Raw genomic sequence first — 21,564 nt, 5'->3', positions numbered from 1 at the left:
CAATGGCTAGAGCTGAGCTGATCCAAAACCAGGAGCCAGGAGCTACCTCTGGGTCCCCTACACGGACGCAGAGGCCCAAGGACTGGGGCCATCTTTTGCTGCCTTCCCAGGCACAGCAGCAGGGAACAGGATTGAAAGCAGAGCAGTCAGGACTTGAACCAGCGCCCACGTGGGATAACAGCACTGCAGGCCAGGGCTTTAACCCGATGCACCACAGTGCCAGCCTCATTCCTACTTTCTTACGTCACCCTTGGCTCCCTGATAACTTACAAGATAATGCCTAAATTCCTTAGCATGTGCATTGAATCTATCATATTCTTTAATAACTCCTTAATTTCCTCTTTGGTAATCTTTCCTTTCACTGTAGCATAGATCTCTTAACTTTACCCTTCCATTTCCCCTCAGTAAACTTCTTGAGAGCATAGATTTTTTTTTGTTTATTTGTTTTCAAATCAAATTCCTATGACCAGGATGTAGGATGGAGATTGGCATGTAAGCAATAAATAAGTAATAAATAATAAATAAACAAATAAAAACTCAGAAGAGGTCAGCATTTAATTTGAATTAGCATTTAATTTTAATTAAAATTAACGTTCAGATGAAGAACAGGACTAGAATAGTGTTTAATATCAACTTCTGAGAAATCACATTTATATAAAAGAAATGATACAGGCTAGCAGAAGTCCAGCAAAAGGTGCAGCTTACATTATTGCACTTGAATGCAATATGCTTGTTAGGGTAGGGTAATACTCAGGCCAGACCAGGTCAAGAGCAGGAAGGGACAAACACAGAGGACAAACCTCTGGGTGGTATTTCTTGTGAATTCCGAACCCTCTAGTGGCCTGGAAGATATTCAACGTATTTGCAACATTCAACGAGATCTTTATAAAAACGGCTGCAGTGTTTTGACATTCACAGGCTTTGTTCTAATCAGATACAAGTTCGATGTACAGCTCTGCTTCCCGCAGGGCCTTCTTAACACCAAAGCCTCTCAGTGCCCAAGGTCATGGACATGAGGGGAAGGGGAGTGAACTTCTAGTTCACACAGATTTTAAGGAACAATACTGTGGCTATTGTTTACCCTTTCAAGCACTCTTGATTTTGGTCATTTATGTCAGAACATGAGAAAAAGTGACAGTGAATATGCATGATACTAAAATGATTCATAGGCTGCTAGTAGAAAATAAATTTTTTTTAAAAAAAAAGTCCCTTGCCACAGTCATGCAGGTGGCAATAATTGTACGAATAAGAAAAAGGCTGTAAACTTATAGAAAAGATCAACTGCAGCTTCTAAACAAATTACAAAGTTGATTTCACTTTTACCCTTGAGTGTTATACAGAAAAATGTAAACCTGTGGACCTAGTTATCAGAAAACTTTTATCCTCCTAAGCCCGGGTACCACCTTAAAGTTTGGCCTGAGATAGTTTTATCTTCAAGTTTTCTCCAAGTTTGTCCATGAACTCAAATGTATTCAAGTAGTCAGAGCGTTGCACACTAATAGGGGAGGAAAAAAAAGAAAAATTTAGGTTGTTTCTGACAGGGGATCAAGTGTAGGCAAATCCTAGAAATGCTATTCAAATTAAAATTCTATGTCCTTCTGAAAGAAAACTGACAAATGATAACAAGCTACAATCTGCAGATAATAACTGTGCTCAAGGCTCCTGGGACTGACCCAGGCTCAGGACCCAGGCTCCGTGGGCATCCTGCAGTGGGCAGTCATCCTCACACACTCACAGGAAGTTTCTTACCAGATAGCTTTGCCGGTGAAACTATCACCGGGTTTCAGTTTAGCCTAATATTAGTGAGACTAAACCCATCCCCCTTCTTCCTCATTCTTAAAACAAAACAAAATGAAACAAAAAACCACCCTATCTACAGTACAGCCTTGTCTTTACCCACTTTCCCATGGACTGTTTCATGTCCTTGATAAAAAGCTTTGATCCTGTTATTTCTCATCAATGTCTTATTTAAGAAAAACAAGACAATGGACTTGCTAACATCAATGCTGCTCTTGGGTGCCGATGCAACAGGCTACAGAGGTACTAGAGTGACAAGAATGTTTCAATACTATATTTTGCTGGATATTTAAGTTAAGAAACGTCACTGAGTAGATTCCCTTTCCTGTGGTATAGACTGACCCTAACTGAGAACTCTTGAGGGCAGATGGGTTAGGGACATAGCTTTAGTGTTCAACTCCAGCTCTGCTTTGAGAAAGGTGTCTCTGGTCAGCAGCTGATCTGATTCTCAGCAAACGTTTTCAGCAAAACCCTGGGCAACATATGGACCCTCAAGTATTTGATCATTACAGGTACTTAAGTAAGGGACTGTAACCAATTTGATATCTTACACTAGTGCTGCTTACTTTTCTAATCTATAAGTTAAAGAAAGTAAAGGGAATGAAATAGTCCCTGATGCCTTTTTGTTTGCAATTATCTATGATTTTCTTCTTAAGTTAAACAGAATCTTGTTTTTCAGTGATTACCAACTATTTAGAGGTCAGCAAGCTATAGCTTGGTGCATGGATTACATCTAACTGCAGCCTGGTATTGAACACAGAAGTCTGATTGGAATGCAACTACACCCATTCAGTGACTGCCTTTCTGCTACAACAGCAGAAACTTGAGTAGTTGTATAAGTGCAAAACATCCGTTATGTCCCACCAAGCCAAAAATGTTCCCTATTTGACAATTTACCAATAATGTCTGCTGATACCTCAATGAGACGATAAGAATTCATGTAATTTCAAAAAGCATTGATGTTTTGAGCCCAATGAGAATATGTGGCAATTTGACCATGGAGGTTAGGGCATCTGATACTTACTTGGGTAAACCTTTAATGCAAGCAGCCAAGTCCTTGGTCATGAAGCCAGCCTCAATAGTCTCAATACAGACTTCTTCCAAAGCGTTTGCGAAGAAGCTGAGCTCTTTATTGTTATCAAGCTTTGCTCTGTGGGCTAGCCCTCTGGTCCAGGCAAAAATGGAAGCTAAAAGAGGGGAGAAACATACCCAACACACACAAATTTCAATCATCCTGGTTATAGGGATTCCCAAATGTTTCACAGTGCCTCAAAACAGCACGGCTTTTTGTTTACATGATGGACTTCATTAGATGCTATCCATGTGGGCTAGAAGTTTTAGAATAGCTGGAAATATTTTACCAAACAGGAATGTTAAGAAAGCATATTTTCATGGTGTGATACTGGTGCTGAAGCTCAAGGTTTTTACTAACTTAGAGAAGGTCACAATCTTCTCTTGTCTATTTCGGTCTCCTCTTTCCAAATGTAATCTCTATATGAAGTGCTGTCCTTGACATCTTGTTGGAAGTATCTATCCATGTGGCTTTTAAGTTCGTAGCCTTTTCTGAAAGTCACCACACCAGAGGTAAAGGAAAACATTTACTGTCAATTTCTCTTTCAGTCATAGCCTCCCACATAACAGAAAAGCATATACAGTGTGTTCTGAGAAGCATATTAAAATAACTCATTAATAGAACACATCAGCTACTTGGTGATGACTTTGCATGCAAATCACTGAGCAGCTAAAGGGGACCCATCTGGGTTCCTCCGGAGATGTCCTTTGGAGAGTGTCCTCTGGTTGGGAGTCGACACAGAAGTCAGAATCATCTTACCAATGGGATTTGTGGATGTCTCCTGTCCTTTCTGGTGCATGCGGTAGTGACGCGTTACAGTCCCGTGGGCAGCCTCTGCTTCCACTGTCTTGCCATCTGGACAAATCAGCACACTGGTCATCATGCCGAGAGAGCCATACCCTGTAAGTGGCAGAGCATGAGGCATCGGGTTCAACTGCATGAAGAGCACTGGGTCTCTCAGACATGACAGTAAAGGACTCCGTCTTGACGGGCCTTGGTAAACATCAGCACGCGGAGTCATCTATAACTCTGCCCCTTTGCAGAAAGTGGGGTCCCGCTTCAGACCTGACTCAAAGGACCCAGAAAGGCTGATCGTCTTCCTTAGGAAAAAGGACCCAGGGTCTGACTGCCTGTATTCCATCCTAGTTTTGTGACTTCAAAGCTACTTTGGATCAGTTTTCTTGTAAAATGGGAATAAAAAGTACCTAATTCACTGAGTTATTGTGGGATTAAGATGAATGTGCACATGTTCATGAAAATAATATTTATTCATACTCTTTAAAATGGTATCTGGCACAGAGTAAGAACTCAGCATATTATTATTGTTATTGTTATGTGCAGATGCTCTGCTGTTCTGGGGAAATAATGATTAATGGGAGTTGTCCTGCCCTCAAGCAGCTATAAACTGGATGGAACTGGGGAGAAAAGGCAGGTAAAACCAGGTTGGAATGCTCCAAGAGCATCTCACTTGCCTTTCCTGGCTCTTCTTAACCACCTCTAAAATCTATTCTCTTCTGTGGTCTCCTATTACAATTGATTTCTCTTTTTTTGTTCACATGGTTATACTTGAATTCATTCAACAGCCATTTTCTCCATTTTTGCTACCTCTCAGGAATACCTGTAGGTTAGTAATATAAATTCACCACAAGCTGCTATCTTTTTTTGGCAGTGAGACTAAGTAGATTAACTAGGATTTTATCTTTCCTATACTTTTGGATTATAGTTAGAAATTTCTGTGTAGGATTTGTAGCTCCTTTAATCCTACCACGTCTGTCTGAGGCTTTGTAAATACTCCAACATTTACTGATTACAGAAGCTCAGAGCCCTTCCCATGGTAAGTTCATTTGTTAGTATTAGGAGACTCTAGCTGGTAGCAGTGTCAGAGCTGAAGACACAAATGAAATATCTGGGATGAGTCCCAAGTAGTTTACACCTCCTGAGAAGGAACTAGGAGACAACACTGCTGCCTGTTAATCTGTTTAGGTGCCTCGAGGTTACACTATCTACAGGCTCTGAACAGAGTCTTGGCTCCATGTCTCTTATCACTCCTACTACATTTCAGAATTCTCACTTCAAATTCCTTTAAACCTCCATAGCTTGATATGTATTTGAAATATATTTCTATATCCTCTCTCCTTATTGCCATGAGGACATCTCAAAATGTTGGAATGATTATGGCTCGTTTTCCAAAAACTGATTGCAAGGACAGTTTTCCTTATCCACCACGGAGTCTTTACAAAGCTACACTCCTTCCTCTGTTGCCCGTGCAGATAATTGTGAGGATGTTGAGAAACAGAAGGAGGGGGAGGGGAAAGAGAGTTATGCAACTCCTTTATCTGTTTAAAAGTTATCTTTAACTGAGCTGGTCTCAAACTGATAAGAGATGCTTAACTTTCTTAAGAAAAAGTAGTACCTCCTGGGGAAAGCAAACATAATGAAAGTTGGCATAAATACTCATCTGCTGATATTCAAGTCCATCTTAAATACTGTGGGTAACTGCAAGTGAATGGCAACCTTGTGTGGAGGAAGTCAGGGAAAGGAGAATTTCTGTTGCGTGGCTCTCACCCCTGGTATAAAGACCCTGGCTCCTGGAATTCTGTGAATGGTCCTGGATTTCTTTGCTCAATTCCTTTGTGTTAAACACTAAAGGAAAAAAAGCACTTGTTTTATTTAGTATTAGAACAAATTTCAAAGTTGGCAGAAGGGACATGATTAGATCCTGTTGCTAACCATGAATGAGTTCTTGAAAACACACCTGCTGCACCCAGACCTTTCACTTTACCCTTCTTTGCCTGGGTGCCCTGGTTTTATACATTTTCATCAGAGGGAAAATAAGAGTAGGGAAAGGGAGAGATTTTCAGATCAAGTATCTGGCTATCAGTTGGAGGCTTTAAAACTTAAAGCAGGGTAAAGGCTGAGAGAGAAACTGTGTTAACATCTAAGGCTGGAACCATGATTCCATCACCTCCTCTGTGACCTTGGGGATGGTCACTCCTCTGATCTGAGCTTAATTTTGTTTAAAATTTGAGGGGGGGGGGTGTGGGAGATGGGAGGGGAGGAGGGACAGAAAGAAAAAGAGAGGAGAAAGACAGAAAGAGAACAAGTACACCCATCCACCAGTTCACTCCCCAAATGCTTGCAATAGTTGGGGCTGGACAAGCTCCAGGAGGCACAGACTCAATCTAAGTCTCACACATGGGTGGCAGGAACCTGCTTACTTGAGCCACCTTTGATGTCTCTCGGGGTCTGCACTAGCAGGAATCAGGAGACAGGAGCAAGACCTGGGACTTGAACCCAGAAATGTTAATGTGGGATATGGGTATCTTAACTGCTAGGTTAAATGCCTACTCCCTGAACTTGTTTCTTATCTGTCAGATACAGGATGGGCCAGGATGCCTTGCAGCGGTAGCACTTCATGATTTACAACAAAGGGATATGAACTTCTTTCCAAACAGGAGAATCGCCCTGGAATGACTTAATGTTTCAGGCCAAGCCCCAACCTCCGCTTGGTCCTCAGACTCCCCTACCTTGGGCCACGGAGTCTGACTGCACATCTCCATCATAATTTTTACAGGCCCAGATGAAGCCTCCTTCTGATTTCATTGCTTGGGCCACCATGTCGTCGATGAGCCTGTGCTCATACCAGATCTTTTGGGCTTCAAACTGGGATTTGTACTGCCTAAGAAACAAGAAAAAATAATCAAAAAGGAGACAGGCTTTGTTAATGACATCATCTGCTTCTCCCAAAAGGGATGGGAATGGGGCTGGATACAGTACTCTTCAGTAAAAGCAGCACAGACTTGGGAATCTGGCAGGGAGAGGCTGAAATCCTTGTTCAATCATTTTCTAGGTATGAAACTCCAATTTGCCCATCTGTAAAAGTGATGCCACCTGCATTGCAGAAGTGTGAGAATCAAAGGAAACATAGTGTCCTAACTACTATTTTATTTTCCAGTTTTCAAATACTACAGATCAGATTCCTGAGACCTAACTTATTTTAAGGCTGTAATAAATGGAGGAAAAGAGACTATTCTGCTTGATATCATTATGGAAGCTAGATGTATTACAGGACAGTTTCTATGTGTAGCATGGACAGGTGGCAGAAAGAGGCACCAAATACCTCAGGGAAGATTTCTCACCTAAAATTTAAACAGTGGCCTGCACACTTGCACCTAAAGAAGTTTGCATCATCTTAAAAGTTAACACAGGCTCATCTTATGTGTTGATGAATCCCATGTTGTCATGAACTTAGACTGAAGTTCAAGTGATTATACTGAAGCAGTTTTAAATCATAACAACAGGCTTCAGAAAGAAAGGAAGTGGTCTTGAATCAAAAACTCACACAAATTGAAAAATTAGGACTTTGTATCACAAACAGAGTGCTTTTAGTCAAACATTAAACAATCCTGGCATTGGAAAACATTACTGTGGAGCCCTTATTTGAGAACGCATTTGCTTTCATTTTTTTAAAAATTTATTTGCAAGGTAGAGTGACACAGAGAGATGCAGGGAGATCATCCATTCACTGGCTCACTCCCCAGATGCTCTTTTCTTTAAGGGGTAGTGCTGATTTGTCCCAGAATCGAAGGGATAAAGAGATGCAGTGTCTCTGCCATTCATTTCAGCTTTCTTAAGAAGAAAGAAAAAGGGAAAAGAGAACTGTAGTTACTTACTTGTCATAAATCTCCTGAAAGATGTCTTTGAAACGTCCATCATATTTCTTCAGAATAGTGTTTTTGGTGCTCAGATACAAAGGCCAGCCCTTAGACAGAGCCATCTGGAAGGAACTGTGTGCAAAATCTTCAATCGATTTATCTTGATTGTACATCCCCATGGCAACGCCACCACCCTCTGTTGAGGTGAAACAATGAGAGGAAAAAGGAGGAAGGTAAATGGAGTATGGTTGTCATCAGACTAACATCATTCACGTCACAGCTTCCAGACTCAACAGGCCCAGGCAGGCTTCTGGTCTGAATATTCCACAAGTTCCCAAGGCACACAAAGGGAAGAAAGTCAGTTCTAGATTAGAACATTCTAACTTGTTTTCCAAAGGCAATAGAAATGAAATAACATGGCCTTTAGGATCCTGAACAAACTGAAATAAGAAAAATGATTGATGTGAACCAGAAGAGGAAAATAATTTTTTAAAAAATTTATTTATTTGAAAATCAGAGTTACACACAGAAGGAGAAGCAGAGAGAAAGAGAGAGAGAGAGGTCTTCCATCCGCTGGTTCACTTCCCAGTTGGCCACAATGGAACTACACCGATCTGAAGCCAGGAGCCAGGAACTTCTTTTGGGTGCAGGGGCCAAAGCACTTGGGCCATCTTGCACTGCCTTACCAGGCCATAGCAGAGAGCTGGATGTGAAGTGAAGCAGCTGGGTCTCGAACCGGTGCCCACATGGGATACTGGCACTGCAGGCAGCAGCTTCACCCACTATGCCATAGCACCAGCCCTGACAAATAATTTGGAATTATTTTCTACGTGTAGCCTAAATTTTAGGGTTGCACTCAATCTTCAGTCACTGAGAAAAATTTTCAATTTAAATACCGAATGAAGGGGACTAGGGCAGTGCCAGCATCCCATATGGGCGCCAGTTTTAGTCTTGGCTGCTCCACTTTGAATCAGCTTCCTGCTAATATGCCTGAGAAAGCAGCGGAGAATGACCCAAGCACTTGGGCTCCTGCAACCAAATGGGAGACCCGGAAGAAGCTCTGGGCTCCTGTCTTCAGCCTGGCCCAGCTCTAGCAATTACAGCCATCTGGGAAGTGATCCAGCAGATGGAAGATCTCTCTCTCTCTCTCTCCCTCTCTTTCTCTCTCTGTAGCTCTGCCTTTCAAATAAATAAATAAATCTTTAAAAAAAATACCAAAGGGAAATTCTCATAACTTCCTAGAGGATATTGAACTGGTCCTAATATAATTGGTAGAAATAATTATGCTTCATGTAATCACTGCTGTTTCACAATTCCTACTAGGTGAACTCTGTTTTCACTGAAAGGCAGAACTTGAACCCATGCCAATGCCTAGGGTTAACCTGAAAGGTGAATGTGAAAGGTACTGAAACCTGCAGAACTACATTTTATTAAGATGATATACTTAGAAGAGGCAAGGAAAACAATGTAGGTAAATGTTGAGGTTTTTGTTTACGTAAGTACTTTCAACAACTTTAAGAGAAGAGAAGAGGGCTCACTGGGTTTTTCGAGAACTTTTGGGTGGGTTTTTCCATAATGCACCTTAGAAGCAGCTGGACAGCTGGGGAAGAAAAGGCATAAAACAAATGTTCCACTTTCACAGGGTAAATACGCAGAAGGGCAAGAAGAAAATCTCAGCAAATGAATAATGCAATCATTTCCAAATATATAAACCCTACTGGAACAAAGGACAGGATTACATGACAAATCATTTGGGGCTACTGAGGTTTAATTTATACAATGTATGTGCAATCAATTCTTGTCAACATTCACTCTATACATAATGATCTCCTTGCCTTAACCTGTATATCTTTCCACATAAGTGGCTAACCTCTGTGTGCCTTTATGCCTTTATCCATGCTAGGAGAAGGCATGGAAACCAACTTTTTTATGTAGGTTGTGAGTTCTGCAGAGATGTTGTAAATTCAATCTTTAGGCATTCATAACAATCAAAAGTATTAATATTGTCTAAATCATTTGTGAACAGTAAAAGATATATCTTAGGATGATTCATACATACCTTCAAAGTTATGCACCAGGTATGTCACCTTCTGGGTCCCATCACTTGGCGTGTAGGTTATCTCTACTTTCCCAGGCCCGGGGACAACAAAATCAGTTGCTCTGTACTATTTAGAGGAAAAGAAGCATTAGGGAAAAAAAATACCGGAACAAGAATTATACAGAAAAGAATCACAGAATACAGAGCTAGAAGACACCTAGACAAACTGGGCATGGTAGCTCAACCTCTTCTTTTAAGAGATGAAGTTGAAGAGGTCCAGAGAATTCCCAAAGCTAGGTTCTGGGAGTGTACATTAGAAAAAAAATCAATAAAGGTTTTTAAAAAATTAAAAAAAGAAAAGGGATTGAGCATTTGGCCTAGCACTTAAGAAACCAGCTGTGATACCCACATCCTATAGTGGAGTGCCTTGGTTGGAGTCCTGGCTACAACACCGATTTTAGCTCTAACGGGTGCTCTGGGTGGCAGCAGGTAATGGCTCAAGTAATTGGGATGTTGCCACCCACATGGGAGACCTAGATTGAGTTCCCAGCTGGCTTTGGTCAGTTGTTGCAGGCATTTGAGTGAACTAGTAGATAGGAACTCTGTCTTTGCCTCTCAAATAAAAAAAAAAAAAAATCAATAAAGGGGCAGGTGTTCAGTCATGCCTGCATCCTATTATCAGAGTGCCTGCATTTTAATTCCTGGCTCTGGCTCCTGATTCTAGCTTCTGCTGATGTGTACCCTGGGAGGCAGCAGTGATGGCTCAAGTAGCTGGGTCCCTGCCACCCATGTAGAAGACCTGGAGTGAGTTCCTAGCTCCCAGCTTCAGTGCCTTTGGCATTTGGGGAGTAAACCAGCAGATGGGCTTGCACTGTCTGCATCTCAAAAAAAAAAAATCAAGAAATATTTATTAAGTGTCTACTATGTACATACAGTTTAAGCACTAATATAGAGAGGGCAGAAAATAATATAACGTACTTTCCCTTAGCAAGCTTGCAACCTAACAAAGAAGTACATAAGTGAGAAGCAATTAGAACTTTCAAATGTCACAGGGGGAAAAGACAAAATACATATATATATATATATATATATATGCTATGGAACAACAGATAAAGAGAGATGGCCACAGCCTGGAGGTCAGGGAGGTCTTCTGGGAGGGGGATAATGATAACATCAGTGGTAGTACTAAAGATGATGAGATGGCAATTGTTTGCCCTCACTATGTGCCATGCACTTTATGTGCTTAACTTGCATCATCTCATTTGATTCTTACATCACCTTTACATGGAAGGAAATGTGATAGAGTAGAAATAATGCATCCAGTGTCAAAAGACTTGGGGTCTGGTACTTAGGATTTTCAGAGCTCAGTCTCTCCATGGTTATCATTGCTTTTAACACTAAGCTCAGGACTTGTTCACATGAAGCAGTCATTCTGGAAATAGCTGCAACAGATTAATGACACTTAGGAAACGGCTGTCCAGGGACAGCAGCCTCTCTCATAGGCCTGAGCTACTCTAGTGGAAAAATGTGTCTGGCACATACCAGGCATCCACAAGTCTTTGCTGTTTGTACTTTCTTCTTGTTCTTCTTTTTTATGAATATTTTCTATTTATTTTCATCTACCTGAAATATGGAGAGGGAGAAGAAAGAGAGGGAGAGGAATTGGGAGAAAGGGAGAGAGAGGGATCAAAATCTTCTATCCCTATCCACTGGTTCATTCCCCACATGCTCACTGAAGCTAGGCTGAAGCTTGGAGCCTTGGGTCTCCCTTGAGTGGCAGGTACCCAAGTACTTGAGCCATCATCTACTTCCACCCAGGATGTGCATCAAGAGGAAGCTGGATCAGAAGCAGAGTGGGCACTTGAACCCAGGTACTCTAAAATGGGATGCAAACATGGGCTTAACCTGCTGTGCCACAATGCCTACCCCTGTACCTTCAGGGACCTGGATTAGAATTTTTTCAGTCAGGCACCAGTAGCTGCCAGACATACCTACTTGTTTAGAGTAATACTAAGAACAGCTGGTAAAAGACTAGTCAGATAGCAATAGGTTAAACAGCCAGAATATTTCTGCATGTAAAGTCCTTCACTGTGGGTGGTATTTGATTCCCAGTTTTCAAAAGGAAGAAACTGAGGCACCAAAGCACCATTAATGTTTTGTACAGGTTTATGTGCATTTAAACTCTCAATGAATCAACCTCAAGTTCGGAATTTTCCACCTGGATTTTAACATACAGAATGGCTGTTCATCCAAATGAGTGACTGATGCCAAGATGATTACAGGTTTGTACTACTGTCACTAACACTCCTTGCCTGGGACTTTGGGAGGTATCTCTGGAGGGACTGGCCAAGACGAAGGGACAGATTGAACTCAAAGTGGGAGAAAGTTAACTGACTCCTCAAGGACTGAGCTAGTGACCTTGTCCTCAGGAACAGAGAACTATTTACCCTTGCCACACTGTCTGCAAGCGTGGTTGTGTGGAAGCCTCTGGATTTCAGTATTAGGAATTCCTGTTTTTAAGGTTCTAAGGCATAAGCTCCTTTTTACGAAACTGTCTGAAACAGTTTCAACACAGCATGGGATTTTGTTTGGTTGGCAGCTTTTCTGCTTAATTTGGCAATGAGCCTACTTGTACAGAAGTACAAAAATTGCACTTTTTCTCCAGGCCGAAAGGAATGCTTTAAAGGGATTGCTTTCGACTACTGAGTTTTTCCTTTTATCAATGAAGTGATCACGTTTAATAGAATCTTTGGTGGTTCTCGACCCTGCCTGTCCATTAGAGTCACTTGGGGAGCTTTAAGACGTCTGAAACCCAGGAAATTCAGGCTGGACTCAGGTGTTAGAATTAAAACACAGAAAGAAACAAAAGAGGCAAACAAAACAAAACAAAACAAAATTTAAAGAGCTCCTAATATGCAGCTAGAGTTGAAAGCCATTGATTGGGTTGGAGCATATGAAATCAGCAACATAAAAATGGCAGCAGTAGTGGCTGGTGCTATGGCATAGGAGGTTAAGCCTCCACCTGCAGTGTTCGCATCCCATATGGGTACCAGTTTCGATTCCTGGATGTTCCACTTCTGACCCAGCTCCCTGATAATGGCCTGGGAAAGCAGTGGAAGATGGCCCAAGTGTTTGGACTCCTGCACCCATGTGGGAGACCTGCAAGAAGCTCCTAACTCCTGGCTTCAGGTTGGCTCAGCTCCAACCACTGTGGCCATGTGGGAAGTGAACCAGTGGATGGAAGATCTCTCTCTGTGTCTATAACTCTGCCTCTCAAATAAATAAATAAATCTTTTAAAAAAGTTTTTTAAATGGCAATAGCATGTGGCGTAACCTAGCAAAAGGATAAAGGAAGAAAAACCATGTTTGGAAAAAAAATCACATGTGTTAAGATGGGTACCTATCTGTAAGTCTGTTTGTATTTACCTCTATCTAATGTTATTCACATCTGCATTTCTCAAATTTGCACTGCACTTAGGGCATAGACACCAAGATATGAGAATAAGACATGGGACTTCTGGGCTATGAAAAAAGAATATGAATACTGAATTATGACATGGGCCGGTGCTGTGGCTCATCAGATTAATGCCCTGGCCTGAAGTGCCGGCATCCCATATGGACACCAGTTCAAGACCTGGCTGCTCCTCTTCTGATCCAGCTCTCTGCTGTGGCCTGGGAAAGCAGTAGAAGATGGCCCAAGTGCTTGAGCCCCTGTACCTGCATCGAAGACCCGGAAGAAGCTCCTGGCTCCTGGCCTTGGATTGGCTCAGCTCCAGCCATTGTGGCCAATTGGGCAGTGAACCATCGGATGGAAGACCTCTCTCTCTCTCTGCCTCTCCTCTCTCTGTGTAACTCTAACTTTCAAGTAAATAAATAAATCTTTTTTAAAAAATGACTTACTTGATCTCCATAAGCATGGCGGCCTATGATGATGGGTTTTACCCACCCAGTCACAAGCCGGGGGATATTTTTGCAGATAATAGCTTCTCTGAAGACAGTGCCACCCAGAATATTTCGGATGGTGCCATTAGGCGATTTCCACATTTGTTTCAACTTGAACTCCTCAACTCTCTTCTCATCCGGGGTGATGGTAGCACACTTGACGCCCACGTGGTACTTCTTTATAGCTTCTGCTGCATCCTTGGTGACTTGGTCATTGGTGGCATCCCGGTTCTCTATGCCTAAGTCATAGCTTGTGAGTGGGCAAAGTATAAATAAACTTTTTAGACACACTGATGGGTTATAATCTATGACCACAAAAGTAGTATGCAGAGCTTGTCACACAGAAAGTGAAGGTGCCACACACATCTGTATCTGCCTGTTCTCAGTATTAGCATATCCTGAACACACAAGCTGGCTGCTAATTAAAAAAGAAGCCAAGGCTGGACAGCTGGGCCCTGCCCCCTGAGTTGCAGAGGGAAGCTGCCTATCAGGAAACTGAATGGCATCCATTGAACTCTGTCCCCTATCCCCCGTTCTATACCATACAGCGGCAATAACAGTGCCTGAGCAACCCTTTGGCCTAGTTTCCCTCCATATAATTAGCATACCAATGTATGCCTAGGCACCACCTAATTTTTCCCTAGTAAATATTGTGCTTCTCAAGTAAAGGGGGTGGAAGGCTTAAAGGGTTTATTTTGACATTAAAGGGGTGGGAGGATAGATGTGAGAGTTAATGCCAAAAATGTTAATGCTTTCCTCATTAATGCTAGTTAGTCATGAGGTGAACCTTCCCCTAATTCTTGTGCAAGTCTCTGTTCTGGAAAGAAGCTTGTAGTTTATTGGATAACTAACGTAGTCCACCAACTGCTGTGTATACACCAAAGAGACGTAACTTAATGCACACCAACACCCAGATTGCTGATTGTCACTTAGAGCTAAACAGATTTGGTTGTCCATGAGCATAGGAAGTAACAGCAAAGTTTTAGTGAAAGTATGTGATGTTTTATCAAAGTAGGAAAAACAAAATGATGTAACAATTTATTTTGATCTCCAAGGCTCTCAGAAGTTTTTCAGCTCTCAAAATTTGCTAAACCATTAATTAAGTCTAGATTTCTCTTTAGTTTTTGTGTCTTCCTTCCCTTAGGTATCCCAATTTATGACACAGAGATAGTAATCTTGACTTACTTGCAAATAAAAAAATTTCTTACTGCTTCAACCTTAGATAACTCATATAAATCTAACCAAGCCATGTACTTTCTTGTCTTCTTGCATAGGAAGTGCTGAATATCTACAAATGTGTAATCCCAGCTTCAACAAGAAGTGTTGTCAACAGTTTTCATGTTCTTTGGGACCACTTCTCATTAGAAGAATCTACCTACAAATTAGAGGGTTTTCTGCTTCTATGCTTAGCGTTTCTAAGAGAAAAGAAGGAATAAATGACCCGGACTACTATCTGGGCTACTCAAAAATAAAGTAACCATGTCATTCTCCTCAAAAAGAAAGTCAGCAATGATAGCAATTTTGGAACAACTTAAAACTTGATTGAGCTTCCAGGAATCCTCTAGTCTGCAGCCACTGAACTCTTCCTCCTAACAGCTCTCCTTTAATACTCCTATGCCTCCACAGTTAGGAGGCTCCAAACATCTTTGCAGTTATTATACAGGGTCCTGAATAATTTTGCAAGTTCAGCTACTGTCATATAAGTTCTGAAACAGTAGAGAGTCTGTAAAGTATTTCTTTTGCCCACTTGGAAGATGTTTTTATTCTTCATTTCCTATAATATGTCTGGCAAACCTCTGCAAGGATTTACACCCTACTATGGTTGCAACAGCTTAATTACTACTATGGTATCAGCAGCTTAAGTTTAGAACGATTAAAAAAGGTGTCTAACAACACCACGTGAATGAAACATCTACACCTATGCAAATAATAGGTCCTCAGGACACATTGTGAGGAAGAAGTCTAGGTTGGGCAAACTCACACAGCTGCCAATAGTTTGGCTGAAATGTGTTGCTCAACCTTTTACCACACTAGTTTTCAGCTTTTTTTACCCTTTTAAAAATTTCCTTTGCTTAGTTCCAATACAAAAAGAACATGAGCAAGTTTAGGAGAAACATGGGGAAAAAATGAGAGAATGACATAAAGACTTTTTATGTCTTTATGTCTCAAACTCTTTAAACGCAGGGTAGAGGAAAGCAGATGATTTGAGGGAACTTCTGTTGGAAGGTAGGTTTTGATTAAATATATGTAAGGGTTCTTTCTGTGCTATAACTGTACGAAAAGGCCAAAAGGCACAGAAAGAAAAGGAAAAAAGGCCCGTTCATTAATTAAGTAGAGTGACAGAAAAATGAGCTTGAAAGGACAAAACTGTGTTAATTACATTAGTTCATTTGATCTTAGATGTCTATTTTTTTTCCCCTTCCACAAATAATGCATTGTGCTATCTTGGCTACTGATTTACTACGAATAAAACTTTCACAAGAAATGGAGTTGGTTAAAAAAGCCTGACGCTCACTTTGTTCCCCTTAGAATTCTTGATTTCGAAATAATTCATTTTTCTGATAATAAAATTCATCTGAATATATGAAGGCTAAAAGAAAAGCTTTCTTCATAAACTGTAGCTACATCCATGTAAAAAGGCTAACTGTACTTTGAAATAACTTAGACTATGCTATCTAAATTTGCCAGGTATGTGGAGGAGTCATTACCTATGCAGATCCAATTCCACATACGGATATATAAGTTTCTCTTTAATCAATTCCCAAATAATTCTTGTCATTTCATCTCCTTGCATCTCAACCACAGAACCGCCATGGATTTTTTTGGACATTTTGACGTCTATCAACCTAAAAAGAGAATGCAATAAAATATATGCTTTGTCATTTTATTTCATTATAAAGTAGAAATGAAATGTAAACTGTGTGATGATTGCTAAAAGAACAATTCATATTAGTAATAGCACAGATGCATTAAAAGCAAGTGACAACAATCACATTTACCATTAGAATTGTGTACCTTCTCTTTACAAAGCGTTGTTAACTTGCTTCAACTGTGATTTCAGCGTCAGCCCTCAGAACAACCCTATACATGGAAACTACTTTCCCATTTTACTTTCTGAAGAGAAAAACAGCTTGCCTAAAACCGTCTCACTGGAGTGAGGGGACATGCCACTGATCATGCCATCATTACTCTGGTCTGCCTTAAAAGCTGAGATGGCTTACATCATCACTCTCTGCGATGATTTCCACACCATCATGCTGATTTGAACACTTCTGTCCAACCCCTCACTTTCTGGGCCCTTGAGATTAGCAGGATAAGTGAGTGCTAGTATTTCGCCTCATTTAAGAGGCTACTTTGGTGACAATAACTACCTCTCAGAAAGTTCACCTGGTTCTTGTGAGTCATAGTCAGGAAAACATTAAGACTGAAAGATGAAGATTTCCTGGTGGAACTATGCTTTTTTGGGGGGACACAGACATTACAGATATGGAGCTAAAAATAGAAATGACTTCTCCATTGGAGGTACCTGTATACAGTTGTAGAAGTGCCAATGCCCAGGCCCTGGGCATGTTCCTGCTGTGTTCCTAGGTACCCTAACTCCTAGACCAATCCTCGGCTTGTCAAGAGCAAGGGTAAGATAGAGAAGCAGCATTTTATGGGTAGAAATACAACTTTTAAAAAATGAAGTGGAGGAGGGGGTAGCAAATTCAAATCCATCTGACTCCAAGAAAGGCCAAGGGTGTGCACACTGTGGAAAAAGTGTCAACTGTGAGGTTTCTAATGAGGCCATGTCCTGTGCTTACTCCCCAAGAGGCAGAGGAGGGCCTGGGCCCACAATAAGCCTTGGTTTCTTCTCATGAGTCTAAAGGGAACTTTTATAGCAGCACAACTGCAAACTGCTTTCAATTGTAAGTTATAGGTGAGGATTGTACAAGTAGGCAGAGTGAGCTTTGAAAAAATCATTAGCTAAAAAGACTAAAACAGTCTCTCTTGAAAAGATGGGTTAAAGTAATTTGGTCTTTAAAAATGAACAACTAGACAGTAAGCCTCAGTGTTTTCTAACAAGCCAGGATATATTCCTAACCTTTAAGCCCATTTTCATTTCCCAAATTTGTAATTCTAGAACTTTATTTACAGTAGTTAGTGTCTAGGCTCCCTAGACCATTATTGAGGAATGTTCTGGAACTCAACTAGAATAAAAGGAATGAACTGGTATGGATGAATCAATTACTTCTCAGTAATTTCAAATATAATTTATAGTACAGTTTAAAGTACTACGGTCATGCTTAATCAAACTGTCACACCTATCTTTGTTTTAAAACAAGCAAACAAACAACAAAAAAAAAGCCAGGCAGTAAATTTATCTTGGCCTTGATACCACATTTCTGTAGCCACATTCCTACGTAGTATTACGCAACAGTTATGACTTGGCTATTTTTCCTTCAGGGCCAACAGTTACAACTTGGTGATCCAGCAGGGTACTCACAAGTGACAGTATGCTTTTGGTTCAGTTATTTCCTTCTCAGTGAAAGCAAACGTAGTCTCTGCAATAATCTTTCTGTATCTTATAATGCATAACAAACATTTCAGGTTTTTCTCACATTATTTACACACAATTTTTTGCAGATTTTAAAATGACTTTTTAAACCAAAAAAGTGAAGTTTTATTATTACCTACAATTTACAGCATTATTGTATGCTTCTGGGTTTCATTTCCAGGGGATGGGCTATAGGCCCCACCAGATTCACTTCTGCACCCTTGCCCTTCTTATTTTCTGTTTCCACCTCAACCCCAACTTCTGAAGGAAGGGCTATCCCAAGCCTAAGTCACCAATTCATTGAGACTGAAAGCAGCTGGATTCCAATCGCCTGGCATACTTGTGCAATTCTAGAAAAGAAGCCTGGAACACTATAGAGTAGTTTAAGAAAAAAAGAACCACTCGCCCCAGTTAATTTTATTTTCATCAACCTCAGGTTTTTAGCTATTTTTTTTCAAGATTCATGTTGCATTTATTTGAAAGGCAGGGTTACAGGGAGAGAACGAGAGACAGAGAGAGAGAGAGAGACCCTACATCCACTGGTTCAGTCCCCAAATGGCTGCAAAGGCCAGGGCTGGGCCAGGTTTAAAACAGGAGCCTGGAACTCCTTCCAGGTCTCCCATGTGGGTGGCAGGGGCCCAAGCACCTGGACCATCATCCACTGCTTTCCCAGGCACACCAGCAGAGAGCTAGATGGGAAGTGAAACAGTTGGATCTTGTACTATCGCCCTTATGGGATGCCAGTGTCACAGGCAGAGGCCCCACCTGTGGCTACACCACAACACTGGCTCCCAGCCAGGTTTTTCTTTGTTTGTGTGTTTGTTTTGCTTTTTTTTAAAAGCTCAGTTCAGGAGCTACAATAATTGGTGAGCAGATAGTCTCCTGCAGAGAAGACTGGACAAAAAAAAAAAAAAAAGCTGTGGCAATTTATTGTTGGAAATGCTCCAGACACCCTCTCGCAGTGCCTAGGCCTGCTCCAAATACTAATGGAACGCAGTACCCCGTTTGGCACGTGGGTTAAGTCGCTGCAGTCACAGCTTAGCATGGCTGCATCACATCCCAGAGTGCCTGGTTCGAGTCTTGGCTACTCACTCCCAATTCGGTTTCCTGCTAAAGCGCACCCTGGGGGGTTGCAGCAAGACCTCAAGTCCTGCTGCACCACGTGGGAGGCCCTGATGGAGTTCCAGGCTCCTTGCTTCAGCCTGGCCCAGACCTGGTTGTTGCGGGAATTTGGGGAGAGAACCAGCAGATGGACAATTTCTGCCTCTCTTGATTTTCACAGAAAATGAAAAACAAACAAAAATTTTCAATACAAAAACACAAAACCCTCAGTATTTCCACATCAAGGTAGAGAAGGGGGAAATTACTAATTCTCACCTCTGCGGCGGGTCAGTTTCCGGCGACCCCGGCTTCCCCCCGAGCTCACAGACTTAACCGAATGCAGCTTCTCTCCTAAAACAAAAACCACAGCAACCAGGCATTGAAAGCCGTAATTTACAAAGCACCTCCGCCTAGAGCGTTCAGCTGTTTTCAGAGCTTGGGGGGCCCCCGGCAGGATTTATCCGGTTTGAAGTATAGCGCCCAGCGTGAGACCACCGCAGAGCGCAGGCGGAGGCCCTTTCCAGATAAAGGGCAAGGCGCTGCCCGCACACACCAGGGGTGCGCCCCGGGGCGTGTCCTGCTCGCCGTCCCTTAGCGGATCTCGGGCTTGCCCGTCCTTGGGTGACGCGGCCGCCCGCAGTAGGCTCTCGGCCTGCAGGCCTCCTCCTGGTGGCCGCTGTGCGAGAGGGCTGCGGCCAAAGCGGGCTCGGTCCCTCCCCCCGGGGCTCCACGCCCGCCCCTTGCCTCCCGGGGGCCGGGACCTTTAAACCCCAGGCACCCGGAGCCGGCTGAGGCCGACTGTGCGTCCCTCCCAGCCCCCAGCGGCCCCGGGTGGCCAGGCGACGGTTCCTCCGAGGGACGCCCCCGGGCCGCCCGAGGTTGGCGTCCACGCCCAGGTCCTCGGCTTGCACCGTTCGCATGTTTGCCGCCTCAGACACGCACACTTCGCCTTCCTCGCGTCTGGGCGACTCCGCCACGGCTCGTGGGCGGGTCTGCTGTTTCACTCGTGATTGCATGCAGCGTGCCCCGCAGCCCACTCTCTCCCTCTCCCGCCTGGGGCCAGCCCTGCCACACATCCAAGGCTCCATCATCCTCTCCCTCCCTCAGAACCCTTTGCTACGCACGATGCTCTGACCGGTTCCCGTTCCTGCACCCAGGCCTAGCCGCTGAGTTCTTCCCTGAACACCCAAGATCGAGCCGAAGACTTCCCCCTTTTTCTCATTTCAGCTTTCCAGGGAACTAGAGCTTCCCCCAACAGCCGGGGGCCGGGGCCGCCCCTCGAAGCCCCGGGTTACCTGCACCAGGACGGACGCTGCCGACGAGCCGGGGGCGACAGTCACTTGCACGCTCCAACTCACCGGCGACCGCAACCGGGCCCCAGCTATTCCAGCTCCTGACACCGACTCTGCACAGACCAGGGACCAGAGGGCGGGTCCCGGCTTTTCCTCTTCCAGGCTTTTGTCCCCTCCCAGGCCCCGCCCCCTCAGCCCACCTCCCGGAGCCCCGCCCCCGCCGCCTGGCCAGTCGCGGCGCGCCGACTCCGCCGGAGTGGGCGGGGCGCGGGCCCGAGGCGTGGGGGCGGGGCCCGCGGTGCGGGGTTCCTCGAGCCGCTGAGACGCCGGGCGGCTGTAGCGCCTGGGGTTCGACTCCGAGTCCCAGCCGCGGTGGGGCGCGCATGCCACCTGCAGGCGGGAAGCGGGGCGCGCTTCAGCTTCGTTAGCATCGAGGGCTCGGGGGAGCGAATGCTCCGGTCGGCAGTGCAGATGAACGAGGGACCGAGAGCCCCAGACCTTGGCACCTCGGCGGGTGCCCCTCCCGGCATTCTCGGACGTGTCGGGGAGTGGAATACGCTTTGGAAGAAGGTGGAGTGCTCCGCGGGGCGTGGGGTCGAGGTGGGGGCCTCGGCGCTGCTAGAGTGCGTGGGATGGGGCGATCAGCCGCGCTCCAGTAGCTAATTCCCGCCCCCACCGGTGACCACGTCTCCAGTGCTACTGTACCACAAGTCCAGTCATGACCACCTGCTAGAAATAAACGCGTTCGTCTTTTGCCTCGAAGATAATGAAAAGGACTATTATCTGGCTTCCAATGAACTTGGGCTAGAGATGTGATGCCTTAGAAAATAGTGTATTAAAAAAATACTCCTGTCTTTTTCAAGGATTTATTTTTTGTGAAATATTTTGTATTGTGCTTTGTAACATCATAGCATAGTGTATATTGATGGTCCAAAATTGGTTTGGAAATTATCCCTGACATTGGATTATTACTCTTACAAGATAATAAAAAGGGCGTTTTGGACGCTAGAGGGCACTGACATTTTTCCTGAGAAAAGAAAGTAGGCATACACTTTGCCAGCTTGCTGGCTTACAATGTGGATTAAGGGATATTAGCGTCCACCTCCAGTTAGTCCTGTTGAAATGATTAG

At 43.4% G+C, this 21,564-nt stretch overlaps 1 protein-coding gene across 1 annotated transcript; it reads right to left on the bottom strand.

The window, feature by feature from the left end:
* Window positions 1-553: 553 nt before the first annotated feature.
* IDH1 (isocitrate dehydrogenase (NADP(+)) 1) lies at window positions 554-20,558 on the bottom strand. Its single transcript, XM_002712618.6, has 10 exons — window positions 20,438-20,558; window positions 19,419-19,493; window positions 16,213-16,350; window positions 13,463-13,754; window positions 9,584-9,689; window positions 7,543-7,720; window positions 6,397-6,548; window positions 3,629-3,769; window positions 2,822-2,984; window positions 554-1,495 (listed from the first exon to the last, which is right to left on the bottom strand). The coding sequence occupies exons 3-10, from the start codon at window positions 16,332-16,334 to the stop codon at window positions 1,405-1,407; spliced, it is 1,245 nt and encodes a 414-aa protein (XP_002712664.1). The 5' UTR covers window positions 16,335-16,350; window positions 19,419-19,493; window positions 20,438-20,558; the 3' UTR covers window positions 554-1,404.
* Window positions 20,559-21,564: the final 1,006 nt, after the last annotated feature.

The sequence above is a fragment of the Oryctolagus cuniculus genome, chromosome 3 (genome assembly GCF_051225735.1).
Source record: "Oryctolagus cuniculus isolate XC-2025 breed Fujian yellow rabbit chromosome 3, ASM5122573v1, whole genome shotgun sequence".
Classification (NCBI taxonomy): Eukaryota; Metazoa; Chordata; class Mammalia; order Lagomorpha; family Leporidae; genus Oryctolagus; species Oryctolagus cuniculus.
This window is presented reverse-complemented; position numbering and strand designations above follow the sequence as displayed.